The sequence below is a fragment of the Gracilinanus agilis genome, chromosome 4 (genome assembly GCF_016433145.1).
Source record: "Gracilinanus agilis isolate LMUSP501 chromosome 4, AgileGrace, whole genome shotgun sequence".
NCBI classification, from domain to species: Eukaryota; Metazoa; Chordata; class Mammalia; order Didelphimorphia; family Didelphidae; genus Gracilinanus; species Gracilinanus agilis.
Genome location: NC_058133.1, coordinates 60295886 through 60322735, shown reverse-complemented (window position 1 = coordinate 60322735; position 26850 = coordinate 60295886). Strand labels below are relative to the sequence as shown.

The following is a 26850-nucleotide window of genomic DNA, read 5'->3' as shown; positions in this document are numbered from 1 at the left end:
GCAAGAAAGACTGTTATAGACTTGGGGTACAAAACATTATAAATTATAAGCAGGAAGGATTTTGCCTTGGGGATAAAGAACTTGTGTCTCTCCTGGCTTACACCATGTATAACAATGAGGCGGCTTCCTGTTTGGGTCCAGAATGGCATATTGTGTCAGCATCACAGTGACCAGAAAAGAAAGCCCAGCTGGCTGTACCAGTAGATGTAAGTTCCTTGAAGGCAGACACTGTTTCATGGCTTTCCTTCATATCCCAAAGCCTACTGCAGGTCCTGACACGTAACACGTACTTAGTACATGCTTGTAGGTTGATCAATTGGTTTGCTAATAAAAGCTCAGCGTGTTAGTGGCATCTAGTATAGATTTAGAAGATAACCAGCATGGCACACGTCACCTAAGACATGTGCGTAGTGTGCCATGGTAAAAAGAAATGCCACATTAGCTGTACAGACATTATTAGTGTCATATTCAAGCTTGAATATGACACTAGCTAACACATATGCATTTTAATTATACATTATTACTAATATGGATTTGCTTTGTAAATATATAGTACTTATGCATATGCACTGTATCAATTAAATTAGTGTTATTTTGTCGACTTAGTCTTTACCCCATTTGGAGTTTTCCTGGCAAAGATATGAAGTGGTTCTCCATTTCCTTTTTCAGATTATTTTAAAACCAAGGCAAACAAAGTTAATTGACTTGCCCAGGGTCACAAAGCTAGTCAGTGCCTAAAATTGGATTTGAACTTAAGTCCTCTTGACTCCAAAGCCAGCACTCTATCTCCTATACAGCCTAGCTGCCCTTTTTGATTGAATATAGAATATAATGTGTTGTATAATTAGAATCTGCTCCCCAGGACTCTAATTCCCAGAATCCCACTTTCATTCTCAGGTTACCTCCTTACGTTTTGGAGATAAAGTTTTCTGGGACTGTATCCCTTTCTCTTTTCCAGCTAATGGGGCTGGGAAAACTTTTCTTTACTCAGGCTTTTAATTTTCTCCTTTTATTTCTTCTACTTCCAGAGATTATTAATACATCTTTTAAAATATAATACTGGGAGTTACTGGATATTAATTTTAATCTTACAGTGTGTCTTCCTCTGTATTTTTAACATGTATGAAATATATTAGAACTTAGAATAAAAATGGGAATGAGGAAGCTAAGAATGGGGAAAACAGACTTAGGATTTGCAATATCTTTGCTGATATTAGTGAGTGTGATCTTGTGAGAAGTAGATGGTGAATTAAAGAAAGTTCCTGAATATTCTGATCCTCATGTGTGTACTAAAGCAGTCAAATTTGGAGAAACTGTGTACAATTCCAAGCCAGCATGGAAATTAGCAGGAAGTAACTAAGATAGAAAGCTAAACATGGAATTCAAGGCATTGTATAATCGGAGAGAATATATAAGCTTTGTGCTTGTTCTATATTCAAAAGATGTTTCTATAAGTGACTATGCAACCAAGAATGTATGTGCATGTAGTGTGCTTCTGGTATGAGAGCAGAGAGCATGGTGTAATAATAGGGAGATTCTTGAGGTTGGAGTCAAGAGGCTTGTGTTCAAATCAGTTAACTCTGCTCCTTAATACTTGCGTGATCCTTGGTAAGATCACTTGCCATCCCTGGGTTTCCATTATCCCCTCTATGAATGGAGGAGTTGGCCTTGATGACAGGTAAGGTGCCCATAAGTTCTAAGCCTATGATCCAGTGAATGTGCACATATATATATATGCTTGTACCGTTATTTTGTCATAAATTCTTTATGTAGTAATTTGTTAAAATTGGGAGCCCAATATATTTTGTATGCAATATTATAATATATACTACATATAACATGTGCAGTATATATTATTTCAAAAGGAGCTACAAGTAACCCTTCCACATCACAACCTTCCCCCATTCTCAGTTTAAATATATCGCAAATCAGCATAAGAAATTAAATGGGGATTTTGAGGGAGTTTTGCAGAAACTGCAAAAAACACGCAAAGGCCAGCAAAAGGCACAGAAAGTTTGGAAACTCAGAGAGGCATAAAATATAGGTATAGTATTGTATAACATCAATATTTTTTTTCTTTTAACACCATAAATTTACACAATAAACATTCCATAGAAAAGAAAAAAATTCAGATTTTTTCCTCTGGCACGAAGGGAGGGCCAAAAATTTTTATGCTGATTTTATGGAGGCACCATGCTACTAACCCATGCAATATGGATCTGCAGGTTGGGGATATATAATATATGTAATATATTGTATATTACTCATCCTTTTAATAAGTGATATATGTTATATATTCTTCATGTCTGTTATATATATAAAGTATGTTTCCTTTTTAACTATGCAAGTGATAATGTGCTAATAATGTATGATAGTAATAATTAATAATGTACAATAATAACTAATGATAATGCATAATACTTTATAATAACTAGTAATATATAATAACTAATACTAATAATGTAGTGGACTTCTTGTAGGAGAGAGAGCATGGAGTTTTTTAAAAAGCAGTGTATTCAGAATCAGGTCTACCCAATGACCCACCTAATTGCAAATATCTAGATATGACATACATATTATCAAGTTATTAATTATATGGTATAATTATATATATGATGATTAATTATATAATACATTAGTTGTGTATGTCTCTATGTAACAGATATATGCAGCTATAATAGTGTATATATGGTGAGCCTATGAATATGCACCTATATGTATACATACACAATGCGTGTATGGTTGTGTATATGCATACTTTGTGTGTGCTTATGTGTGTACACAGGCAGCTAGGTGGCCCAGTGGGGAGAGCTCTGGATCAGATATCAAATTCAGTCTCAGACACTTAGTTGTGAGATCCTAGGCAAGTCACTCACTTAAAGACTGTCTGCCTCACTTTTCCCCTCTATTAAAGAGGGATATTAAAAGCACCAACTTCTCAGGCTCATTGTGATGATAAAATGAGATAATATTTGTAAAGCAATCTGCAAAACCATAAAGTGCTAAATGAATGCTAGTGATTATCATCACATAGTATGCTGCTAGATGGCAAAGTAGAGAGAGTACTGGGCCTGAAGTCAGAATGACCCAAGTTAAAATCCAGCCTCAGACACTTCCCAGCTGGGTGGTCTTGGGCAAGTCACTTAACCTCTATTTGCCCCCAAGCTTTCTCATCTGTAAAATGAAGATAAATAACAGTACCCACCTCCCAGGACTGTTGTGAGGATCATATGAGGTAGTATTTGTAAAGAGCTTAACATAGTACCTGGCACATAACAGGTGTTATATAAATATTAGATATTGTTATCATTACTATATTAGTAACATTATTATGTGTGTAATATTATTTGTAACAGAAGTATAGTATACAGTTAAGTGTAGATACTTACATATCATAAGTTTAATTTAGTTATATCTTCCTTATTCTTTTAAATGACTACATAAAAGGCTCCATGATGCAAGTATGCTGCTAGCATACACACACCCAGAATCCCTAGATATTTATATCTATCCATCTACATCTTTGTCTATAGTTAGAGCTAGATCAAGATTGAGACAGAGACATCTACGTATCTTTTCATCTAACTTTATCTGAATCCATCTCTCTCCACTATTTTTGTCTCTCTTTTTCTGTCTGTTTTTAACTTCTTATCTCTATCTCCAGTTCCCTATTGGGCTATTTTTCTCTATCTTTCTATCTATTTTTCTATGACTATCACTCTGTCTATCTTCCCATCTCTTTATCTTTCTGCCTAGTGTTCCCGTCTCTATCTCTCTCTCTCTCTTTTTTTTTTAATTTTAAACCCTTAACTTCTGTGTATTGACTTATAGGTGGAAGATTGGTAAGGGTAGGACCATCTCTCTCTTTTTCACTATATCTCTTGCTATCTTTCTGTCTCTACTTTTCTGTTTTTCTCTCTCTCTCTAATCGTTCTATATCTCTCTGAATATCCGTCTATTGTTCTGTGTATAGCTCTATCATTCTATATCTCCATCTTTCTATTTATTGTTCTATCTCTAGCTCTTTGTCGTTCTGTCTCTCTATCATTCTATATCTCCATCTTTCTATTATGTCTCAACTTTCTGTCTCTTGGAGGGAGAGGTTGGGAGTTTTGGTGGAAGGCACATCAACAAAAGACTCTTCCCCTTTCCCTGTAGTGACCCTTACTTTCTACTCAAAAGGGCGCAGCGGCGCCTCTGCCCCCAAACACCCCAGCCTTGGTATGGCCGCGGCCACCCCAGTGGGGGGTCTCCGGCACGTGGAGTCTCATGTAGTGGCCCCTGGTGGCTCCAGACACGGGAACTCCTGGTAGGTAAGCGGGGACACTGCCCTCCCCTGCTGTAGATGGGCAGGGAGGAGGGGAAGGGAGAATTACCTGCCTCTTCTCCCCAAAGTCCTACGGAGTGCAGGATTCTACAGCCGCACTCGACACCCCTCTCAACTCCAGAGTTTAGAAGCACAGCCCTGCCCCGGGGCATGCTGGGAGAGTTCTTATTTCCTTCTGAAGCCTTTTGATTGGCTGAGGCTGGAGGAGGGATGAGTGTTCCTATCACCTGCCTGACCTGACTCGTCACAGCATGGCTTCCTCCTTCCGCACTGCTGTCCTGCCCCAACCCCCCCTATAGATATAGCTACCTCTCTGTAGGGTGTATGTGTACTTACAAATATATACCCACATATAGTCAATAGATGTGTGTATGTGTGTGTGTGTATAAATACAGATGTGTATGTCTGTGTGTGAGTCTGTGACCATGTCTACGTTTATGCGAGCTAGTAACTCTGTAAATAGAGTCAGAACTAGCTTCAGGAAGGCTTTAAGTTCGTTCAAATGTGCCCTCAGATGCTTAATGGTTGTGTGACCATGGACTAGCACTTCACTGTGTTTGCCTCCATTTCCTCATCTGTGAAATAAGAAAATGGCAAACCACTCCAGGAACCTTCGCCGAAAAAAAAAAAAATCCAAATGGGATCAGGAGGACTCGGAGAAATGACTGAAACAGCTGAAAAACAGAGCGACAAAAATGTATGTGTTTTTGTTTAAGTGTGTATATACATAATATTTTAGCTTTCAAAATGTAATTCGAACACGTGACTTTTGCGTCTATCCAACGAGGATTCTGTGTTTAGAAGTAAAAAGTCACCATTTTATCGGGATGAGCATGGATTCATCCCAGGGGCAAATGTTTATGTGTTGATCCGTTCTGTATATACAAGATAAGTCTACACCCAGGTGCACATATAAACGAGAGAACATGAGTACTGAAGGAGAACTTACTGTTTCATTTGATCCCTCCCCCACTTTCCTTTCACAGATGAGGACACAAACTTAGAGATATTCATTGATTTGTTCGAGGTCACACTGCTTGTTGATGGTAGAGCTTGAATTAGAGCTAGGGGTTCCTGATTCTACATTGAAGGTTCTTTCCATTTAGGAGCTGCTGAGTGACATAGTAGATAGAGCATTGGGCTGCCTGGAGTCAGGAAGACCTGAATTCAAAACCAGCCCCAGACCCTAGCTTCTGCGGCCCTGGGCAAGTCATTCAACCTCTGCCTGCCTCAGTTTCCTCAACTGTAAAATGAGCATCATAATAGCACCTACCTCCCAGGATTGTTGTGAGAATCCAATGAAATAACACTTATAAAGTGCTTAGTAAAAGGTGCTTAATAAATTCTTGTTTCCTTTTGTTACCATGTTGCCTCTAATATTAATTGTATCCATTATAATTTATATATACTCACATGCAACATATATGTAAAAGGAAGCTGCATGTATACACAAATCAGAAGGAAGGAAGGAAAGGAGGAAGGAAGGAAAGAAAGGAGGAAGGAAGGAAGGAAGGAAGGAAGGAAGGAAGGAAGGAAGGAAGGAAGGAAGGAAGGGAGAGAGGAAGGGAGGAAGGAATGAGTATTTATTAATTACTTACTAAGTGCCAGGTTCTGTGCTAAGCACTGGGGATACAAATATGAGCAAATAGTCTCTGCTCTCAAGGAGTTTACATTCTAAATTACAGAGTTAATGTCTGACAACCAGCCAATACCTGCCAAGTTAGCAAAGTTAATAGGTTAAATGTATGACATTCTCTTTTCAAATATATTGACTTGTTTATATAACCCTTCTCATTGGGGTGTCAACACATCAAAAGGATATTAATATGAACTATAATAAATAATAAAACTTTGTCTTGACCACAGAAGCATAATTAATTTCTTTGTCATGAACAATAAACATCAACTTTGATGTACTAAGAGCCTCTAATGAAGACAGGAGCCATCCTTAGGTTGTTCATAGACAGGAGTGGTATAATGAAAAGATTACTGGACTTGGCCCAATTCTGACATTTACCAACTAGGTGAATATGGGTAAGTCATTGAATTTCTATGAAGCTTAGTTTCCTAATCTGTAAAATAGGGATAATATCTTCCTTACCAGCTTCATGGAGTTATTATTAAGAAAATGTTTTACAAACCTCAAAGCACTTTACAAATGTGCATTACTATTATTAGAGTTAAGTGATTTCCTAGCTGTTGATTAATCATCAACTAGTAATGCTCATTTAAATCCCAAAATGCAAACTCATGCATATGATTTTTACAAAGAAAGGCATTTATACCTGAACACTATAACTATTTGCCTTCTGAATGAACAAGGCACATGAGCAACATTCTACAGCCTGTGCACAAAAATATTGGTATACTTTAAGTACAAAGATGAGACAGAATCCTATTAGGGTTTGGGTTAACACATGGGATGTTCATGGAAGACTAATACTACTGATATGAGGACTTGCCAAGCCCCTTTTCAGGACTATTTTCCTCCTTCGGTGTCCACTTGCCACCCATCTCTCACCTGTGGCTCCAAGAAGGTGTAGCATGTACAGAAACCATACCATGGTAAAACCATATTGGAAGATGGGCTAAACCAGGTTGAGGGTAACCAACAGACCTCAAACCTATTGGTGAGTTAGGGGAGCAGCTGCTCCGGGCATGTGAAGACTTTACCTAGAAGAAGAGGCAAATGAGAACAATTTGTTCCAAAGGCAGTGAAAGCAAGCACTTAGAGCTTGATTAGAAATCAAAGAAGCCAAGGTCATTCATTGCAACCCAAGCCATCACCAGTCATCTTGACTTTTGTTTTGTTACTGGACTTGGATGACTCAGGAAGAGCAGATGAAACTTTGGAACTCTGCCTCACTTAAATCCAATTAATGAGCAAGTCAAAAGATATCATCAATGATATCATTTTGATCCTCTTCAAATATAAAGAACGTCAACTGATCAACCAGTACACGTCTCAGTATAATAGTTATCTTTGACCTATTTACATTGGAATAGTATAATTAGTTAATAATGGCTTAATGTTTGAGAGTTACCTAATAAATATTTAGAAGGTAGTTTCTGGTCTTCATCACCTGATGTGAAAATGGCAAATTCACTTGGCCATGGTTTTTGCTTTGCTTACGACACGCCTGTACTTCGAAGGACCTGAGGGATAGTGCTTCTGTGACATATTGTACTTTTTAATCTGTCTTGCTATACTGAACCGAAAACTCTTGTGTTCATATGCCATCAGTTGGGCATGCCATATGGAAAAGCGGTACCCTATACATGTGTGTAACAGATATTTCTGAAGGCAGAAGGAGGGGAGAGAAGTCTGCAAATCATCTACTTCTCACCTTCCTCTGCATTTGAATATTTTAATCACTGAAATGGCTTTAAGGCATAAATAGCATCATCTAGTGATATGATAACTCTAAGATTAAAACGAATGTGTAAATGCATCTGCTTTTATGTGGACATAGAATTATGAGTGTGTGCATGTCTGTATGAATGGGCAAAGGTATGAAAATATGGATTGGTTGTTTGAGTGTGTGAATGAGTTAGATTTTGTGATTTATGGGGAAGAGTGTATGTGTCAGTGGGGACGATCTGTGTTGTGTGTGTGAGTAGAAATGGTAAGTCTGTTCAGGCAGTTGTCCTTAACTGTATTAAAGCAAAGTTTCTCTCCTACTAGAAATGGATTAGGGAGAAAAGCTCCCTTTCTATCTTCCCTTCCCCCATTTGGAATCAAATGGAGATCATTACCCAGTATAAACAGAACAAAGAAAACCAACAGCCCAGTGATTCATAAAAATGCTTATGGGTCAGTATCATAGCCTGAGGGTGCATGACTAGAGGGGCCAAACTTTTGGCAGCATGTTCTCCTGGAGTAACCTCTTTCCTTCTTTCCTTCTGCCTCTTCTAGGCAGGACAGGGTGGCTTGCTGCTCTCTTGCCAAGTTTTGCTGTGAAGATTATGTCAGGTATTCAGTCATTTAACTCCTTATTTGCTTGTTATTCTATTAGTCCGTCTGTCCAGTTTCTGTATTGTGTACTAATTTCACCTTTTATTTTTGTGCAAATTTGTACGTGGATGTTTATGATCTTTTTCAAGATGGATTGTTTCTTTTGGAAAGAGCCTATTAGCCTTCAAACCCTGCTCCATCTAAAGCCCTGGAGAGTAAAAGAGAAAAACAATTAAGATGGGTACCTCTGTGGTGGTAGGGATTCAGACCCTTCAACAATGTCTGTCCATTCGCTAAAACTAGTCAATGTCCTAGAGATCCTGATATATTCATTATTATATTCTTACACCAGCCCATCTACCCACAACTTATATTCCAGAGCAAATTTTAGTCAGAGCCATCCCCACACTGTTTACTCTGCTGTATACTTACTGACTTTTGAATTCCCCGTGCCACTTTGCCCACATATTTTTTTAAGCTTCATTCAATGCAGTCTTCATTTTTTCCTTTTCCTCTAAACATGCACATCTATTGTGGACAGAGTCTTTAACTTGGAGTCAGGAAGATATGAGTTCAAATCTGGCCTCAAACACTTATTAGCTATAAGGCCCTGGGCAAATCATTTAACAAAATTGCCTCAGTTCTTCATCTGTAAAATGCCTATAATAGTAGCACCTACTTCCCAGGGTTTTCAGGAGAATGAAATGAGATATTTACAAATCATTCTGCAAACCTTAAAGCATGCCACAAATACTAGCTATTATTATTATGGTATTGTATAGTCTGTATGTAGTGGATGAAGGCAGCTGTAAACTATAAAATATGTACAGCTCCTGGATAGATGGTTAGAAAAGACTATAGCTTACAGGCCAACTTTCTTTTTTTATATTTCATTTTTTATTTTATTTTTTCTCAATCACATGTAAATAAAATTTTCCAACATTTGTTTTTAAAAGTTTTAAAAGTTTTTAATTCCAAATCTTTCCCCCTCCTTGAGAAGGCAAGCAGTTTACTATAGATCATAGCAATTTACTATCAATCCCAAATTACCCATATGTTGCAAGAAAAAATGCAGACCAAAAAAAAAAGAATAATATTGAAAGTAAAATGATATGCTTCAATCTGCATTCAAACTCTTAACAGTTTTTTCTCTTGAAGTGGATAGCATTCTTCATCCTAAGTCCTTCAGAATTGTTGGGGATCTTTGTATTGCTGATAATAGCTAAGCCATTCATAGTTGATTATCGTACAATGTTCTTGTCCTGTGTACAGTGTTCTCCTAGTTCAGCTCATTTCACTTTGCATCAGTCCATGTAGGTCTTCTTAGGGCCAGCTTTCAAGGATATCTTCAAAAAGTTCAAGAGCTGCCTAATGTTTCTGAGCCATAAAATGAAGTAATAAGAGTCACCACAAAGGAGCCTTCTCCCTCATTGGTTCTGATTGCCTTTGAGCTGAAAGCCTCGACAATTCAATTAAATCCAACAAACATCTGTTGAGTACCTACTTATGAACAAGGCAGGGCTCTCAATGCTTAAATGCAGAAGTGAAATCTAAAAAGTAGGTCCTTTCAGACACTAGGGGATCTTACCACCATTACCAGATGGGGAGGACAGAACATCTTCATGAACAGGCAGGGAATAACAATGGCTGACATTTTATAGGGCTTTAATGTTTGCACTTCATATACATTATCTCATTTGAGAAATTTTAGGATGGAGAGATCTCTCATTTGGAAGAATGGGAAAAGAAGATCTCATGGAAAAGTTAGTTCCTGTTGAACCTTGAAAGAAGGCATGATCTTTCCCCAAGTGGATGAAGTCATTGGTAGGGTGGGTGGAGTCCATTCTAGGCATGTGGGACAGCACAAACCAAGGTAGAAAAATGGAAGAAGATGAGAACAGAATGAATGCAATTCAATTTGGGTGGAAAGTAGAATATGGAAAGGAGGAGTGTTAGATTAGTCTGAAAAGACAAGTTAGAACTGGATACAGAGGGCTTTGAATACCAGGATAAGGAATTTCTACTTTATTCAGCAAGCAAAGGAGACCAATGAAGTATTTCAAAAGTAGAGAAACATGTAATCAGAACATTGCACTACAAAAATTACATATGCAGCAGTGCGAAGGGTGGCAGAAAGTGGAGACAGACTGTGATTAGGAAGACTAGGCAGGAGCTCCCAGCCCTAACTTGTTTTCTGTTTAGTGATAGCTCTTAGAGGCTCCCAATTCTTAATAATTGTTGTTTTCAAGCCAGTCCAGGATTTCAGATCTTTCTGGACCCAGAGGAATAAGACAAAAGAAAAACAAAAAATGTAAAGTAAAATTTTGTGTTGAGTTTTAAAAACATTCTATTCTACTCAGCAACTTTTTATTCCTTATTCCTTATTCCTTATAAGTTCTAGGAGCCCTTTCACATGAACTAGCCAACCTAAATGTGGGATTCCCCCTAATTAGTGCCAAATAAATGTCCTTTAAGGATGCTTTTCACCCAATGTTCCTTAAAGTGGCCAGGCACTATTACATCATAATGAAAGTTTTGCATATATTGTTTCAAAGAGATGTTACATCCACCATTCCAAACAAGACATCACTGTATTTCGCTTATCTTGCTCTATAGGCCTGATCCTTCCTCCCTACTGATAGTATTGTTTGGTTTATCTTGAGCAAGTTCCTGTCTTTTTGTCCTTGGTTATTTGAGTGATATATTCTTCAAGCTTTGGTAACATCTTGACACTTTTAGCTCTTTGCTTCTATTCTTCTTAAACAATATATTTTTTGTGTACATGATGCCAGCAGATGTAAAAGGGCTGATTTGCATTGTTTTAGCATCAGTATTTTGTGGTACAATGCTATTCTGACTCAAGGAACTCTGATCATCCATTCTGTCACTAACAAGAATCAGAATCACAGAATCAACATCATTTCAGAGCTGGGAAAAGACCATAGTGACCATCTGCTCCAACCTTGGGAAAAAACAAACAACTTCCTCCACAAATACCTGACAAATGGCCACACAGGCTTTCTCCCAAGACCTTCTATAAAGAGAACTTTATTACCTCTAAAGGTAGCCCTTTCTATTTTAAGAAAGCCTATGTTGTTATGAAGTATTTTTTTTCTCTCCCTTATATTTCCACCCATTCGTCCCAGTTCTTCTTTGAAGGAGAATTCCATTACCATTGATGAGCAAACCTCAGTATACTCCAGATATACTCCATCCTACATCAGATGTCCCATCTCTCAGTTTTAATCAGTTCCATCCCTCAGCTGTACTGGCTGCCATGATGTGATATACTTATCTGTGAGCATACCAAAGATACTAGACAAGAAGTCAAGAGACCTGGATTCAAATTTCAGTTCTGCTTTAGTTTGCTTTGTGTCCTCAAGTCATTTAACTCCACCAAGTCCATCAAGTTTCAGTTTCCTTCCCCATACAATGGGAGAATTAGATCATGTAGTGACCTTACAGTCCAGAAAATTATCTGATAATAAAATGCTCCGGCCCTATTTTGTTATAAAGGAAGACATAGGTGAAAACTTTCAGTTTCAATGATTTTTTTAATTGCATGTAGGAACAATTTTTGAAAATTGTTTTCTGACATTTTGCAGATTTTATGACATTTGTTTCAGATTTTCTACCTCCCTCCTCCACCTCCTCGAGGCAATAAATAGTCTGATACAGACTATATCAGTACTTTCATGCAATACACATTTCCAGAGTCCCCATGTTGTGACTGAAGACATATATAACATTTACAAAAAAAAAAACTCCTAAAGAAAATAAAATGAAGGATGGTGTGCTTTGGGAAAACTTCAGTTTTATTGACCCTAATCAGCTTTTATTAATGCTCCTTGAGAACAGGAAATGTTTACAGTCTTTGTCCTTCTCCATCTGCTAGCAGTGTGCCTAGCAGGCACAAAGTAGGTACTTAATAAATAATAAAATAATAAATAAGTAACTGGCTAATGCTGAAAAGGCATTCATTCATTCAACAGGCGTTTGCTTAATGGGCTTAATAAGCAACTGGGGCACCATGCTAGGCACTGGGGATTCAAAGACAAAACCTTCCCTACCTTCAGGGAGCTCATATTCCTTTGACTAGTCGGAAAAGGAATTAGTGGGACCATGTTAGTGATGATCAGGGGAAAATAGATTTATAAATAGGAACACATGGTACACAAACACATTTTGAAAGTAGACATAATGTAATAGAGATCAAACTGTGATATTGTCTGGGAAGACATAGAGATAACAGAACCTCCAAAACTCGTTCCAAAATCCAAAAGACACCAAGAGTTTTTTCTGCTATTGCTGATAATCATTTTTGTACCACCTTCAACTTGAGGAGTAGTTCCCCTAAGAGATAACCATGAAATTCACCTGCATTGCCACATAATTTTGTGTTTGTTGGTCATCATGTTGCTTCCAGTATGAGTTCAATCACCCTTTCCTTGTCTCCGTGTCTCCCCACTGGGAGGGCTCAGGATCCCTCATTCCCAGAGTTTTCCTTGGGTTTGGGGGGGTCTCTTTCTTGTTGGGAAATATTCCCTTCCTCAGGTCCTATCTGTTCTTGCACAGGGTGAGCACAAACCCAGAAGATCCTTTTCCTAAAGGTAGACTTTCCTTTAGTATAGATTTTCTCTTCTGTTTCCAGAGTGGGTGTTTGTTGGACTGGTGATCCTGGGAGTCTTCCTCTTCTTCCTCCTGGTGGGAATCTGTTGGTGCCAGTGCTGTCCACACAGCTGTTGTTGCTACGTCAGATGTCCCTGTTGCCCAGACTCCTGTTGCTGTCCTAGGGCATGTGAGTGAAAGTGAATATTTCAAGTTTAACATTCAAAATTGTGCTCACCCCCACTTCCTCTTACCCAAACCTTTAGTTTTACCCAATGGACTAACCCTTTCACACCCTCATCTCTGTTGGAGAACCCCGAGAAACCACAGCATCATTGTCTATCTTAGACTCACCAACAATCCTACCCCAGTTCCCCCTGTCCCAGCCTTTTAATCCATATAGAATTCTTCTTCATATGGAGTCTTCATTAATTTCAATGAAGGACAGATTTGAAGGTAAGAGGGTAGGTTTAGAATCCTGGGGTTGGAATGACTGGAGAGGGAAAGCTCATCCAGATCCGTCAACCCTTTCACCAATGACCTCAAGACATATAAAACCATATTACTTCTTTTCCCTCCCAACTTATACCAACATATAGACAATTGGAAAAATGCCACTTGTTCCCATAGACTTATCAAATCCTGGAGGCCACTAAAGGAAAAGATATCTTTCGTGATCAGAATTAAGGCAACTTGTAGGGGAAATCAATGTTATTTATTCTTCATTTCTGGTAGAGGGACAGAATCTGAATGAGGACATTGCTAGTCATTGGATTTCCTTTCTAAGGGTTGAGGCAAAATTCTGGTATTGTGTTTTAGGCTGAGCTGCCAAGTTGTTTTTACAGAGAGTGCTGTCTTAAGTGCCAAGGGCTGCTAGCATGGTACCTAGTGCCATTTAATTACCCCATTTTTGTCAGCTACTAAACACTATAATTCCTCATATTACTGCCTTTCAACATAGCTAGAGCAAGGAACATCAGGGGGCAGGAAAGTAAGCCCGATGAGTCAAGGGTGAGAAATAAAAATAATTTTGAAACCAATAGTTTCCTCAGATTGTTCTTTATACTCAGATAAAGAATCTTGGGGGGTATGTGTGTGTGTGTGTGTGTATGTGTGTGTATATATGCATGTGTGTTTGAACTAAAGGTTGTGGGGACATAATCTCTATTGTTTCTCATCTCTCTTCACAGTATATGAAGCAGGGAAAGCTGCAAAGGCTGGCTATCCTCCCTCTGTCTCCAGTGTGCCTGGTCCTTACTACATACCCTCTGTTCCTGTTGGAGGGGTCTCTTCTTCTGCCATGCTGATGGATAAGCCACATCCACCTCCCCTGGCATCAAGTGACTCCATTGGAGGAAGCCAGAGTGGTAATAACAAGATATATTCTCCTACCCTTCCCCATCCCTCATATGTGCTCATATTCCTATTCCCGGTATGGGTCAGCTCAGTGAAACTACTAAATCCATGAATGGAGTTAGGCCTGGATTACTCTAGAAATCAATTCCAACCCAATGGCCATCCATGGTACCAAAATTCCCAAGGGCGAGAGGATGTTGTTTTTCTCTTTCTCCAGTCCCCTCTACAATAGTAAAGTAATGGAAAATAATTCAAGCTCCCCCTCAGACCTCTAGTCAGTCAATCAACCCTTGATTTGTCTGTTATTATCCCAGGATTTTGCTATGCATCATGTTTTGTTTTGTTTTTTAAGTTTAATATTTAGACTCTGCCCTTAAAATGTGCTAAATTGTGTAGGACTGTTCTATGCAATAGGAATTCAGAAAAGGGAGAGATTGCTCTGGGTTAAAATAGGCTGGAAAGGCTTCATTGATGAAGTGAGTCTTGAAAGTTGAAGAAGATTGAGACAAAAAAGAAAGCACTGCATTCCAGGTAGGAAGTGCTAATGGGCAAAGACAGAAAGGAATGTTAGAAGAAGAACTTCCTGAGGAATGATTAACAAGTTGACAGCCTAGGTGGTACCAAACCAAGGAGGGTTTTGAAAGCCAGATAGGGGAGCCATTATAGAGTAATGAGTAGGGGACCGATGTGATAAAAGTGGCATTTTAGAAAGACTATTATGGAAACAGTATGTAGGATGGATGAGAGGGAAGAAAAACTGGAATTAACAGGATCCAGAATGCTGTTGTATTCCACTGAGCCAAATATGAGGCAGTGAGGCCTGAACCATAATGTTGGAAATGGAAATAGAAAGGATAAGGTGAATCAGATATTCTTCAGTTCAGTGAGACAAAGATCAAATGGCTATTATATGGAGGGCACCGTGTTGAAGATGTAAATGGCACCATCCCTTGCCTTGAGGAGCAAACAATCCAATGCAGAGGGAACAAGATAAGTATAACCCAAGCCAGAAGGCGGTAAGCACATAGGAGAGGTCAAACAGAGAAGGAGGAGAGATTTAGGAAGGGAGGAATCCTTTTCCAGCTAAGGGAATTGGGACACCTTCATGGACAAGATAGTGCTTAAGCCACTGATACAGAGATGGGAAAGGGCCTAATGAGAACAGGTGATTGTCTAATTTGGCTGGAACTCAGTGTGCATGAAGGGAGAATATTGTGAAACAAGTCAGCAAGGGTACATTAGAATTAGATTAAAGAGGCTTTGGATACCAGACCAAAGAATTTCACAGGTGAAATTGGTATGGAGCTGGTACTAATTATAAACTTTCAGAGACTGTAGACTTCCCAGGTAGAATCTCTCAGTCTCTAGATCTGCCTCCATCAGCAACTTCTAGAAGACAAGGAGGGAAACATTAAATAATGTCAAGCTGTCAGTTTGGCATAAGTTGAATTTGAGATTACTATATAGGATGGTGAAAAACTCTAATTAACTGCCATTAATTAGCTCTATGACCTTCAGCAAGTAGCTTCAACTCTGAACTTCCATTTCTTCATTTATAACATAAAGGGGTTAAAGGATCCCTTTACATTCTTAGAAATTATTGATGACTCCCTCCAAACAGATTTTGTTTAAGTGAGTTATACCTATTGATGTTTACCATAGTAGAAACCAAAATATTTTATTATTATAAAACTAGTTTTAACCAAGTGGGCTCTTTGAAAGAGTCTCTGGGACTTTTTTCCCCTTGAAAATCATTGGAGTAGATGATCCCCAAGTTCTCTTTTCATTTTGAGTTACATTCACAAGTCAAAATTTCCTATAGCATTTGCAAAAGTGGGTTTGGAACCCACTCGTAAGAAGTCAGGACTACAGGGGTCACCTGAAAATTCATGTGCATAGAAAAAACAGTTAAAACTTGAATGGATGAACCCCTAACAAATAAAAATCTGATTTTTTTTCTGTTCATTAATCCTGCCTTTGAGTAACAATATCTACCCTCTATAGCTAAGTATATCATATTGGATAATGGTGGGTCTTCACCATTATCACTCAGTCATATTGGAGATAATTATTTTCTTCAGGTCTTGAATATTCAATCAGTCAATAAACATTTACTAGGCATTTATGCACTAGACATTTTGCTAAGGGCTGGGGATACAAAGACAAAATGAAATATTATCTGCCATCAAGGAACTCATATTCTTTCCAAGGAGACAATATGTACATGTACATACACATACACACACTATAAATATGGAATAAATATGACAAAAACATTTTAGGCACGAATAATTGGGGGATCAGGAGAGGCTTCAGATAGAAGGAAGTCCCTGAACAGAGTTTTGAAGAAAAGAAAAGTGTTCCAAGAGGCAGAGGTAAGGTGCATTCCAGGCATGGATGGAAACCAGTGCAAAAATAGAGACAGGAGATGGAATGTCACATGCAAGGAATAGAAAAAGCCCCGTTTGGCTGGATTATAAAGTATGGGAAAGGGAATAATTTGTAAGTTAAAAAGATAGGTTGAGTTCAGGTAACAAAGGGCTATAAAAACCAAACAGGAATTTATATTTGATCCTTAAGACAACAGGGAACTTCCAGCTGTTTGACCCTACCCTTAGCCCTTACTGCTCTTCTGCCTTAGAATCAATACTTAGTATTGATTCTAAGACAGAAGCTAAGGGACTTAAAAAAGACAATGGGAAGCCAATGGAGTTTATTGAGTAAGAGAGTGACATGATTGGATTTATACTTTAGAAAAATCATTTTGATTGCTGATGGCTGGGAGAGAGGCGAGACTTCAAGGTATGGAGTTAAGTTAGGAAGCTATTAACAATAATTTAGGTAAGAGGTGCTAAAGTACTCAAGCAAAGTGGTAGCTATGTAAGTAGTGTTGGGGGGACCAAAAGAAGGGATTTCGGAAGTAGAAATGACAAGATTTGACAACTGTCTAGATATGAAGGATGAAGAAGAATGAATCACGGAGCAGAAGTTGTGAACTTCTGTAGTGAGGAGAAGGATCGGTGCCCTCAACAGTTAATAGGGAAGTTCTGAAGAGAATGGGTTTTGGGGAAAAGATGCTAAGTTCTCTTTTGGATGTATTAAGTTTGAGCCTATAGAATATTTTATTTGAAATATCTAGTAGGCAGTTGGAGATTTGCAAGTGGAGCTCAGTAGCTACATTAAGACTGAATATATAAATTGAAGAATCATCTGCATAGAGATTATAATTAAACCCATGGGAGCTGATTAAATCACCAAATGGGAGTCTGTAAGGAGAGAAGAGAAGAAGGCCCAGGACAGAGCCTGGGGGTATCCCCATAGTCAGGAGGCTGGATATAGGATGATGAACCAGCAAAAGATTCTGAGATTTCCAAGGCTTGAGGAAGGAGTGAGAGGAGAGGAGGTGGAGGCAATAGGTATAGATAGTTTTTTCTTGTTTGTCTGCTAAAGGGTAAAGGGGCTGTGACCCAAGCCCAGGCAAAGGGCTCCCTTTGTATTGCTTTAGTCATCAGTGTATTATGAAAGAAGAAAAGCCAAATCGTTCAGTTTAAAGCTGAGCAGAGGAATTATATTTGATCCTAGAGGCAAAAAGGAACTATCAGAGTTTATTGAAAAAGGGAGTGACACGGTCAGACCTTCATTTTTAGGAGAATCATTTTGGCAGATTGTAGAGTATGACCTGGAGAGAGAAGAGATTTATGGCAGAGAGGCCAGTTAAGTGACTATTTCTGCATTGTTCAGGTGCGAGGAAGATAGACTGAGCTTGACTATCCCCCCAACTATTGGCAGAATTCCAATTCCTGAGAATGAAATAGAATGATTGTCAGATGGTTAATCAACAAGCATTTAGTAAAGACTTAGTATGTGCCAATGCTGGGGATATGAAGAAAGACAAAAGCATAGTCCCTGCGCTCAAGGCACTCTCATTCTAAATTAGAAGACAATCATCCAAAGGACTTTAGATCTCCTGCAGAACTTGGGATCAGTGTTAAGTCTCTAAGGAAACCAGAGAAGCCAGCAGATGAAAGTGAGGAGGGAAAACGTTCCAGGCATGGGGGACACCCAGTGAAAAGACATGGATGCAAGGGATGAAGAGCAGCCAGGAGGCCAGAGTAGCTAGATCATAGAGTGCATGAAAGGAAGTAACACCAGGCTCTAATTTCCTGAAAGATGAAGTAGATGAAAACCACTGATTGCAGGTGGGGTGGGCAGGGAACAGCTAGGTGGTTCAGTGGATGGAGAGTTAGACCTGGGATCACGAGGACCTGGGTTCATATCTGACCTCAGACACTTCCTAGCGAGGCGACCCTGGGCAAGTCACTTGATCCCTATTGCCTAGCCCTTACCTCTCTTCTGCCTTGGAACCAATCCACAGAATTGATTCTAAATGGAAGGTAAGGGTTTTTTAAAAAGCCATTAATGAAAATTATCTGATCTTTCATGCCTCTTTTCTCCATTCTTCCCTTCTCTATATTTCCCATCATTCCTCTTCCTCCCCTGCCCCACTATTTCTGGTTGTAGCCTCCTATTCTCTTTTCCTTTTGTTGGTTCTCAACCCTTCTCCTTTCCTATTTCCTTCAACCCAGTTGTATTGGGTACAACCTATCATTTTATCAGGCTTTCCTTGGGGATCTGGACATTCTTATTCTTATCATCTGTGCACACTGTAGTGCTCCAATGAATTCCTAGTGACTTTAATGGCATCATGTGGAGGTGACATGAGCAAGTGAGCTATACAGTATGGTAGAGGGAGCATTGACTTTGGCTTAGTGCCCAACTCTGCTACTTCGGTCAATTGATCAATAACCATTAATTATATACCTACTGTGTACCAGACGCTGTGCTGGGAATATAAAAACAAAGAAATATCCCCTATGCCATTGGAGTTTACGTTCTAATTGAGAGATAAATGTGTGTATATCTGTATATAAAAACTTGCTGAGGGTCAAACAGCAAGTAAGTAGCTGAGATCTGATTTGAACTCAAGTCTTCCTGACTCCAGGGCTAGTACTCTATCCACTGTGCCACTTAGATAGCCCTGATGGAATATTACCATACCTCTAAAAAAAAGACAAATAAGGGGTTGCTAGGGTCATACAGTCACTTAACCTCTTTTGCCTCAGTTTCCTCATCTGTCAAATGAACTGGAGAAGGAAATGGCAAACTACTCCAGTATCTTTGCCAAGAAAACCTCAAATGGAGACACAAAGAGTCAGACATGACTAAAATGATCAACCAACAAAACAACAAATATTCCATTACATTCATGTATCCGTTTGGGTAGCCATTCCCCAATCAATGGGCATCTGCCATGTCAACATTTTATCTGAGGCCTTGAAACTAGTATCCTCTTATCATGGCCCTCTGTGCCTCATAGCCTGTCCTTCTGTAACAACACAAAAGATAATCCTTATCATTTACCATTGAGGAGATTAAAGACCTGACTTATGCAGATCATTAGAGATTTTGCCAAGAAGGATATGAGTTTGTAGTGTCATTCCAGCCGTGATTATCATTCTAGCTCCCAGAATGTGAATGGCACCTCTGGGTGAGCCAGGGAGAATACTGCAAAGCCTTAACTATACCTCAGAAAAATCCAGACATGGTCCAGATAGATGAAAATCCCCAAATGACTCTAGCAAGGAGGCAGAGACAGCATGCTGTGAATGTTGGCACTCTGGATTACTTCAGCATGTGTACAGTTTCGAGTTGTTAAGCAGCCCACTCTTGAAGAAGGAGATAAAGAAGATCCTTTGGGTATGCTGGTTAAAAGATAAAGTCCAACTGTCTAAATAAAAACCCTTTTGGGAGAGAGGCAGGCCGAATAAAGGGTTGGATTCTCTATTTACAAAAGAAAGAGCTGTATTTTGTTGGAACTAAGGAAAATAACTTTTAAACCTTAAATAGCCATGGACAAGGGACTCCAAATACTTGAGCAAAATTGGAGTTTGAGAGGACTGAGAGTTAGAATTTAGTCTATGAGCCTTTAAGAGAGATGGCTAGCTGGTACTGTGGATAGAGTGCTAGGCCTGGAGTCAGGACAACCTGATTTCAAATCTGGCCTCAGACACTGGAACTCTCTGACCTTAGGCAGATCACTTCACTTCTGTCTACTGTCAGTTTCCTCATCTGTAAAATGGGGATAATAACATCGTTCAGTCATGCCCAACTCTTTGTGACCCCATTTGGGGTTTTCTTGGCACAGACATTGGAGTGGTTGGCCATTTCCTTCTCCAGCTCATTTTTCAGATGAGGAAACTGAGGCAAACAAGATTAAGTGATTTACCCAGGGTCGCATAGCTAGTGTCTGAGGCTGGACTTGAACTCATAAAGATGAGTCTTCCTGATTCCAAACCCAGTCCTCTGTCCACTGCAACATGTAACCACCATGGGATGGTAATAGTGCCTACTTATATATGGTTGCTAAATGTTGCAAATCTTAAAATACTATGTAAATTATAGCTTTTATTATTATTATTCACATCCTTAATCCAGCTTCTTCCTGAAGAATATTCAGACCAGTTCTGGCTTGTGGGATAGCAAGGTAGCTGGCTCTCCAAGCAAGGGCTGTCTAACTCCTAGTTCCTGAATGAGACAAGTGCTCAGGGCACTTTTGCAGAAAGCAGTCTCCCTCTCTTCCTTAGCTTCTTATGCTGCTTAGACATTTCCTGGACTTTTATTAAGAATTCCAGACATCTCTGCAACAATTTTTAGACATCATAGCCTCTGTTGACATTTGTTTGTTTAATGCTTTGAAACCAAAAGGCTCCAGGAGTACTTAAAAGAACATACTAGCCTCATCAAATCAAACCAAACAAAACCAGCCTCCTCGCCCAAGCTGAATGAGCTTCTGTCGAAGTCCCCAACGGTGAATAGTTTTGGTTTTTGTACATGGTTTATGTAGCCTGGGGAGAGCTGCCTGCCTACCTTGTTGTTGTTTATTACAAAAGTGAGAGCTTGGCATGGGAAACAGAAGTACTTTGTCATTGCTCTCGTCTCTCTTTAGACTTCCCAACAGGTGTACATCTCTCTATTAATACAAACTCTGTTTGGCTTTTAGATTTCATAACCTAGCCCCATCCTCCCTTTCCACCCAGGTTTCTTGCGCCTCCTCATCCTGTGCTCTCTGTGCCAGGGTCACCGGCCTCCTTGTTTTACTCCTACACCTCATTACTCCATCTCCTCATTCTGAAGATTTTCCCTGGCTGTCCCCCATCCATGGAATGTTCTCTTTCCTTATCTCCACCTCCTGGCTTCCCAGGCTACTTTCAAATCCCATCTAAAATCCCAAGTACAAAAAACCTTAATGTCCCAGTTCCCCTTAATGCTAGTGCCTTCCCTGTGTTCATTATCTCCTGTATCTTATCCTGCCTAGATATCTTCTCTGTACAGTTATTTAATTATCTTCCCCATTAGACTGTGAGCCCTTTAAGGGCAAGGAGAGTGGTTTTATCTTTCTGTATGTATCCCCAGCATTTAGCACAGTGCTTGGCACATAGTAGATTTGTAATACATATTTATTTCTTTACTGACCCATTGGTGGTGACCTGTTCCTCACTAATTTCAGCCTGGCCCCTATTGGCTTGCCTTTCTTCCAGGACAAAGGAGTGGGCTGGTCTGTCTGTGGGTAAGGTTTCTGGCATCTTGTTTGCAAGACTGAGCGTGTGTGTGTGTGTGTGTGTGTGTGTGTGTGTGTGTCTGAATATGCATACTGTATATAATTAGAGATTACGTACACACGTATAACATGCAAAATGAAAGCATTACTCTACCCCTTCCTGAGCTGATATCCCCTGCGGGATGGAATATGACAGCTATTTCTCCATCCACAAAGAATGTTACTTAGCATTTTGGGACAGATTAGGAAGAGCTAAGCTTTATTCCTTTAAAACCATACTGGAGGGGGCAGCTGAGTATCTCAGTGGATTGAGAGCCAGGCCTAGAGATAAAAGGTCCTAAGCTCAAATCTGACCTCAGTTAGCTGTGTGATCCTGGGCAAGTCACTTAACCCCCATTGCCTAGCCCTTACCACTCCTCTGCCTTGGAATCAATACTGTGTATTGATTCTAAAGTGGAAGGTAAGGGTTTTTTAAAAATAGTAATAATAAAATAAAATAAAACTCTACTGGGCTCATCTTTAATAAAATAGCAATTCCATAAGTTGCTATTTGGTTTTAGGGAGGGGCTAACTAAATAACATATGAATTTTAATTAAGATGAAAGATTAAGATAAAATCTCTTTCATAGTACACATGCTTTGGAACTAAAGAATGGCATCAGATTGAATTTACTGGTTTCTCCTTTCCACTAAAATAAAAACTACTGAAACTAACAAACAGGAGAAACTGAGATGTAAACATCCTGATAATACTTGTAAAGCACTTTACAAAATCTTAAAGAGCTGGCTGTTATTATCGTTGTTGCTAATGCAAAAACCTGGATTGGATTATAGAGAAAAATTAGAAAAATTATGTAAATCATTCATTGAAACATATTTTTTTGAAAAGCTGTTTTCCAAAGATGACTCTAACCAGCAGTATAGTATATTCGTCATTAAAAGCATCACTGCCATCTTAGAATTCCCTGGACTTTGGACCATTTTCTATAATGCAAAACATATATAACAATACATAAACACACCCCAGCTACTGTTGGTATTTATAGCATCAGTGAGCTGTGACACTGACCAGATGAGGATGAAATAATTATTTCATCATTAATGGGTCTGATGAGTGAAATTACCTAACATGAATGAAAGAACGCTGTGAATGAATGAATGACTCATGTTTAAGGGCTTACTATGTGCCAAGGACTATGCTAAGTCCTGGGGAAATGAATTAAAAAACTAAGGAACTTCCTTGCCTTCAAGACTTTTACATTCTAAGAGAGAGACTACTCCATCTTAGAGCCAAGTTGTAACCAGAGAAGGGTATTTTGGTCTGAGAGTCACCCAGACTGATGGGAGAGTTGACTGGCACAGCCTTTTCATAAGTATTGATAGTATTAAATTTGATTACTGTTCTCAAAGCAAAAAGAAGGAAGAGAAGAAAAGTTAGATAGAGATAACATATTTTGGTTTTGCTAATGTGGTGAATTTGAATTGTTGTCTCTTGGTTTTCAAAGGGAATAAATTTTTGAAATGTGTTATCTCTGTACATTTATGAGAATTATGTGAGAAAGAGTGAGCAAAAGACCAATATAATATGATCTGGTCAACAAAATTATACCTTTCCAATCAGGCTAGCAATTCAGAAAAAATCTAGTATCCCAATGATTGCCCTTCTTCCCCTTCTCCCCCCAACAGACTTCTCTTTGAATGAATAATATACAAACATCTGGATGTTTTTGTGGGTTACTTTAAAAACAGAACTGCCTAAGCCACTAAAACTTGTAAAATTCTACTGTAGTCAAGAATAAAACTGTAATTCTGTGGCAAAAATAACTAATTCAGTGTGGTTGAGCAATAACAGAATTTTTAACTTCAGCCTTTAAAATGACCAGATATCTTAAGGAGGTATTGCCAAACCTTTTAGCTGCTGAAACCCAAACCAAGGACCTCCCCGAGGCATAAAGAAAGGACGCACCATTTTCCCTCAATGGCTTCAAATGTTCATTTGAAAAACAGTAGAAATTTCTAAAGTCCCAGCTAGTGACAGGGAAGGCAATTTTGGAGTTGTTTGGCAGATACAATGGATCCATGATATAATATATACATGGGGATGGAACTGAAAGCTTCCTGAGAGGCTATGAATTGGGCAAAGAGATTGTCATTAGGTTTCAGGGTATGCAACTTGATCTATAGGATACCAACAGTCATAAATTTTGTGAGAATGAGAGAGAGATTTCTAAACTGTGAATGTGGTCCACATTATATGACTAAAACTGGGATCAATTCAAGGAATTGAAGATATTTAGATGCATAGATTCATATATCTAAAAGAGAAGGCATGACTAAGAGGAGTTGGGTTTGTTGAGCTTAGTTCTAGAAGGATAATAAGACCCAGGAAGAAGAAAATTTTTTTCTCTTTTTTATTTTAATTAATTTATCACCAATTACATGTTATAACAAATTTTTCTAAGTTATATGATCTAACTTACCTTTCTCCCTCCCTTCCCTTCCCCTACCAGTGATGGCAGGCAATTTGATCTGGCTTATACATGTACTATCATGTATAACATTTCCATATTGTTCATTTTTCTAAGCGAGTAATCTTACAAAACCAAAACCCCAAAGCATAAACCCAAATAAATAATTGGAAAAAAAAGTATACTTTCAAAAAAATTATATTTTGACTCCAATAGTTCTTTCTCTGGAGGTAAATAGCTTTCTTTGTCATAAATCCCTCAGAATTGTCCTGGATCATTGTATTGCCAACAATAACTAAGTCTATTACAGTTGATTATTCCATCGTATTGTTGTTACTGTGTACAATGTTTTCCTGGTTCTGCTTATTTCACTCTGCATCAGTTCATGGAGGTCTTTCCAGCTCCTTCTGAAGTCATCCAATTCATCATTCCTTATAGCACAATAGTATTCCATCACCATCACATATGACAATTTTTCAGACATTCCCCAATTGATGGACATCCCTTTAGTTTCCAATTTTTTGCCACCACAAAAAGAGCAGCTATAAATATCTTTGTGCAAGTAGGTCCTTCCCACCCCTCTTTTTTTAATCTCTCTAGGATACAGACCTAGTAGTGGTATTACTAGAGCAAAGGGTATTCATTGTTTTATAGCCCTTTGGGCATAATTCCAAATCGTGCCCCCCAGAGTGATTGGATCAGTCCACAGCTCCAAAAGCAATATATTAGTATCTAGGAAGTAGAAATTACAGGAAAATTAATTTCATCTTATCATGAGCCTCTTTAACAATAAAAAAAAACTCTGAAAAATTAAATAAACTGCCTGTAAGGCAGTGCCTCCTTCATCACTAGAGATGATTAAAGGGAAAGCTGAATGGACATCTGTCACATTTGTCTTAGAGGGCATTCCTGTGTTGGGTGAACATTTTGGGTAGATGATTCCCAAGGACCATTGAATTGCTAAGATTCCCTGATTCTTGTGGCACTGCCTCATTGTGAGGGTGTCATGTTCCGTGTACCTCTACTTCATCTTCCTACCTACCCTGGTCTTGCTATTCTTGAAAATCTGTTACACTAAATTGTCAGGAACAGTAAAATAAAGGCAAGGAAAAAAGGGTAGGACATTCAGCCACCCTGGAATAAAGAGAGAGGAAAAGAAAAACATAGGGAAAAGATGAGACCACTTTGTGTCCTGGCCAGAGGATCCTTACTTAGCCTGTTGCCATCTGGCTGTCCTAAGCCCAGAATTTAGATTGCTCTGCATTCAGACTGGTGACACTGTCCCGCTTGCCAAAAGAAAGGCAGGCCAGATTTTATCTGGACAGAATCCATAATATAAACATCAGTAACAGGAGGACTGTACTTGAATCTGACGCATCTTTACTGATAACCACATCTTCGACCTTGGGAAAGTTACTTTCCTCCTATGAATATGCATAGTTTGGAGTTATAGATCATAAATCTAGATTTGGACGGGACCTCAGAGGCCAGCTAGTTCAATCTCCTCCTTTTACAGGTAAGGAAGTAGAGGCCCAAGTTAAGTGACTAATCCAAGATAACATGGGTAGTAAATGTCAGAGGTGGATAAAATGAAATAATGTATTTAAGGCACTTTATGAATCTTTACATTTTATTTCTAATTAACAAGCATTTATTTTCTCTCTTTTACTTCTCCCTATAGAGAAAAAAGACCAATGAAGTTCTTACAACATACATGCATAAAAATAATTGAGCAGAACAAATCCCCACATTACCCAAGTCCAAAAATGTGTATTTTCATTCTGCATCTTGAGTCCATCACTTCTGAAATACGGTTGGCCTCTGAATTCATCCAAGCCCTTAAGTCTTTCAAGTTGTTTGTCCATACAGTGTGGTTGTTATTGTACAGATTGTTTCTTGGCTCTGCTTGTTTGAACTCTGAGTCAGCTGATTAAAGTTGTCTCAGATTTCTCTAAACCTTTTTATAAATCTTAAAGCACTACATATAAAGATATAGATATGTAGATATATCTATATTACATATAAAACTATAGATATGTAGATGTTTCAATAGCAATATTATATATAAATATGTTAGCACTTATTATTATTATCTGGCTTTCCTCACAAAGTTCCCTCTGCCTAGGATGGTCCTCCCCATAAAAGTTCATTTCCTACTTATCTTTCAGGATCTACCAAAATGCCATCTCTTCCATAATATCCTTTGCTATCTTCTCAGCTGAAAAAAAAAAGTTCTTCTCTGTAGTTCCATAGCACTTTATACCTCTCGCATGGCGATCTTGCATCCTATCTCTCATTATTTTTATGCTCCTTTTAAAATTTCCCTTACTAAACCGAAAGCTGCAGATGGTTGGGCTCTCATTTATAATGCAGTTTTAGTCTGTAGTAAGAGAGAAGCAGTGTCCAGAGCAAAAGAGATCAATAATCTTAATGAAATTGCCCTGGTCAAACCACAATTGAAATACTGTGTTCACTTTAGGGCCCTATATTTAAGAAAAGACACTGACAAACTGGGGCA

At 38.7% G+C, this 26850-nt stretch overlaps 1 protein-coding gene across 1 annotated transcript in view; it reads left to right on the top strand.

Moving 5' to 3' along the window:
- ILDR2 (immunoglobulin like domain containing receptor 2) overlaps positions 1 to 26850 on the top strand; it is an 85430-nt gene that overhangs the window by 49929 nt on the left and 8651 nt on the right. Inside the window, exons 4-6 of the mRNA XM_044677111.1 lie at positions 8244 to 8300; positions 12934 to 13080; positions 14081 to 14257. Of these exons, the coding sequence (XP_044533046.1) occupies positions 8244 to 8300; positions 12934 to 13080; positions 14081 to 14257 (381 nt within the window). The remainder of the gene's footprint in view (positions 1 to 8243; positions 8301 to 12933; positions 13081 to 14080; positions 14258 to 26850) is intronic.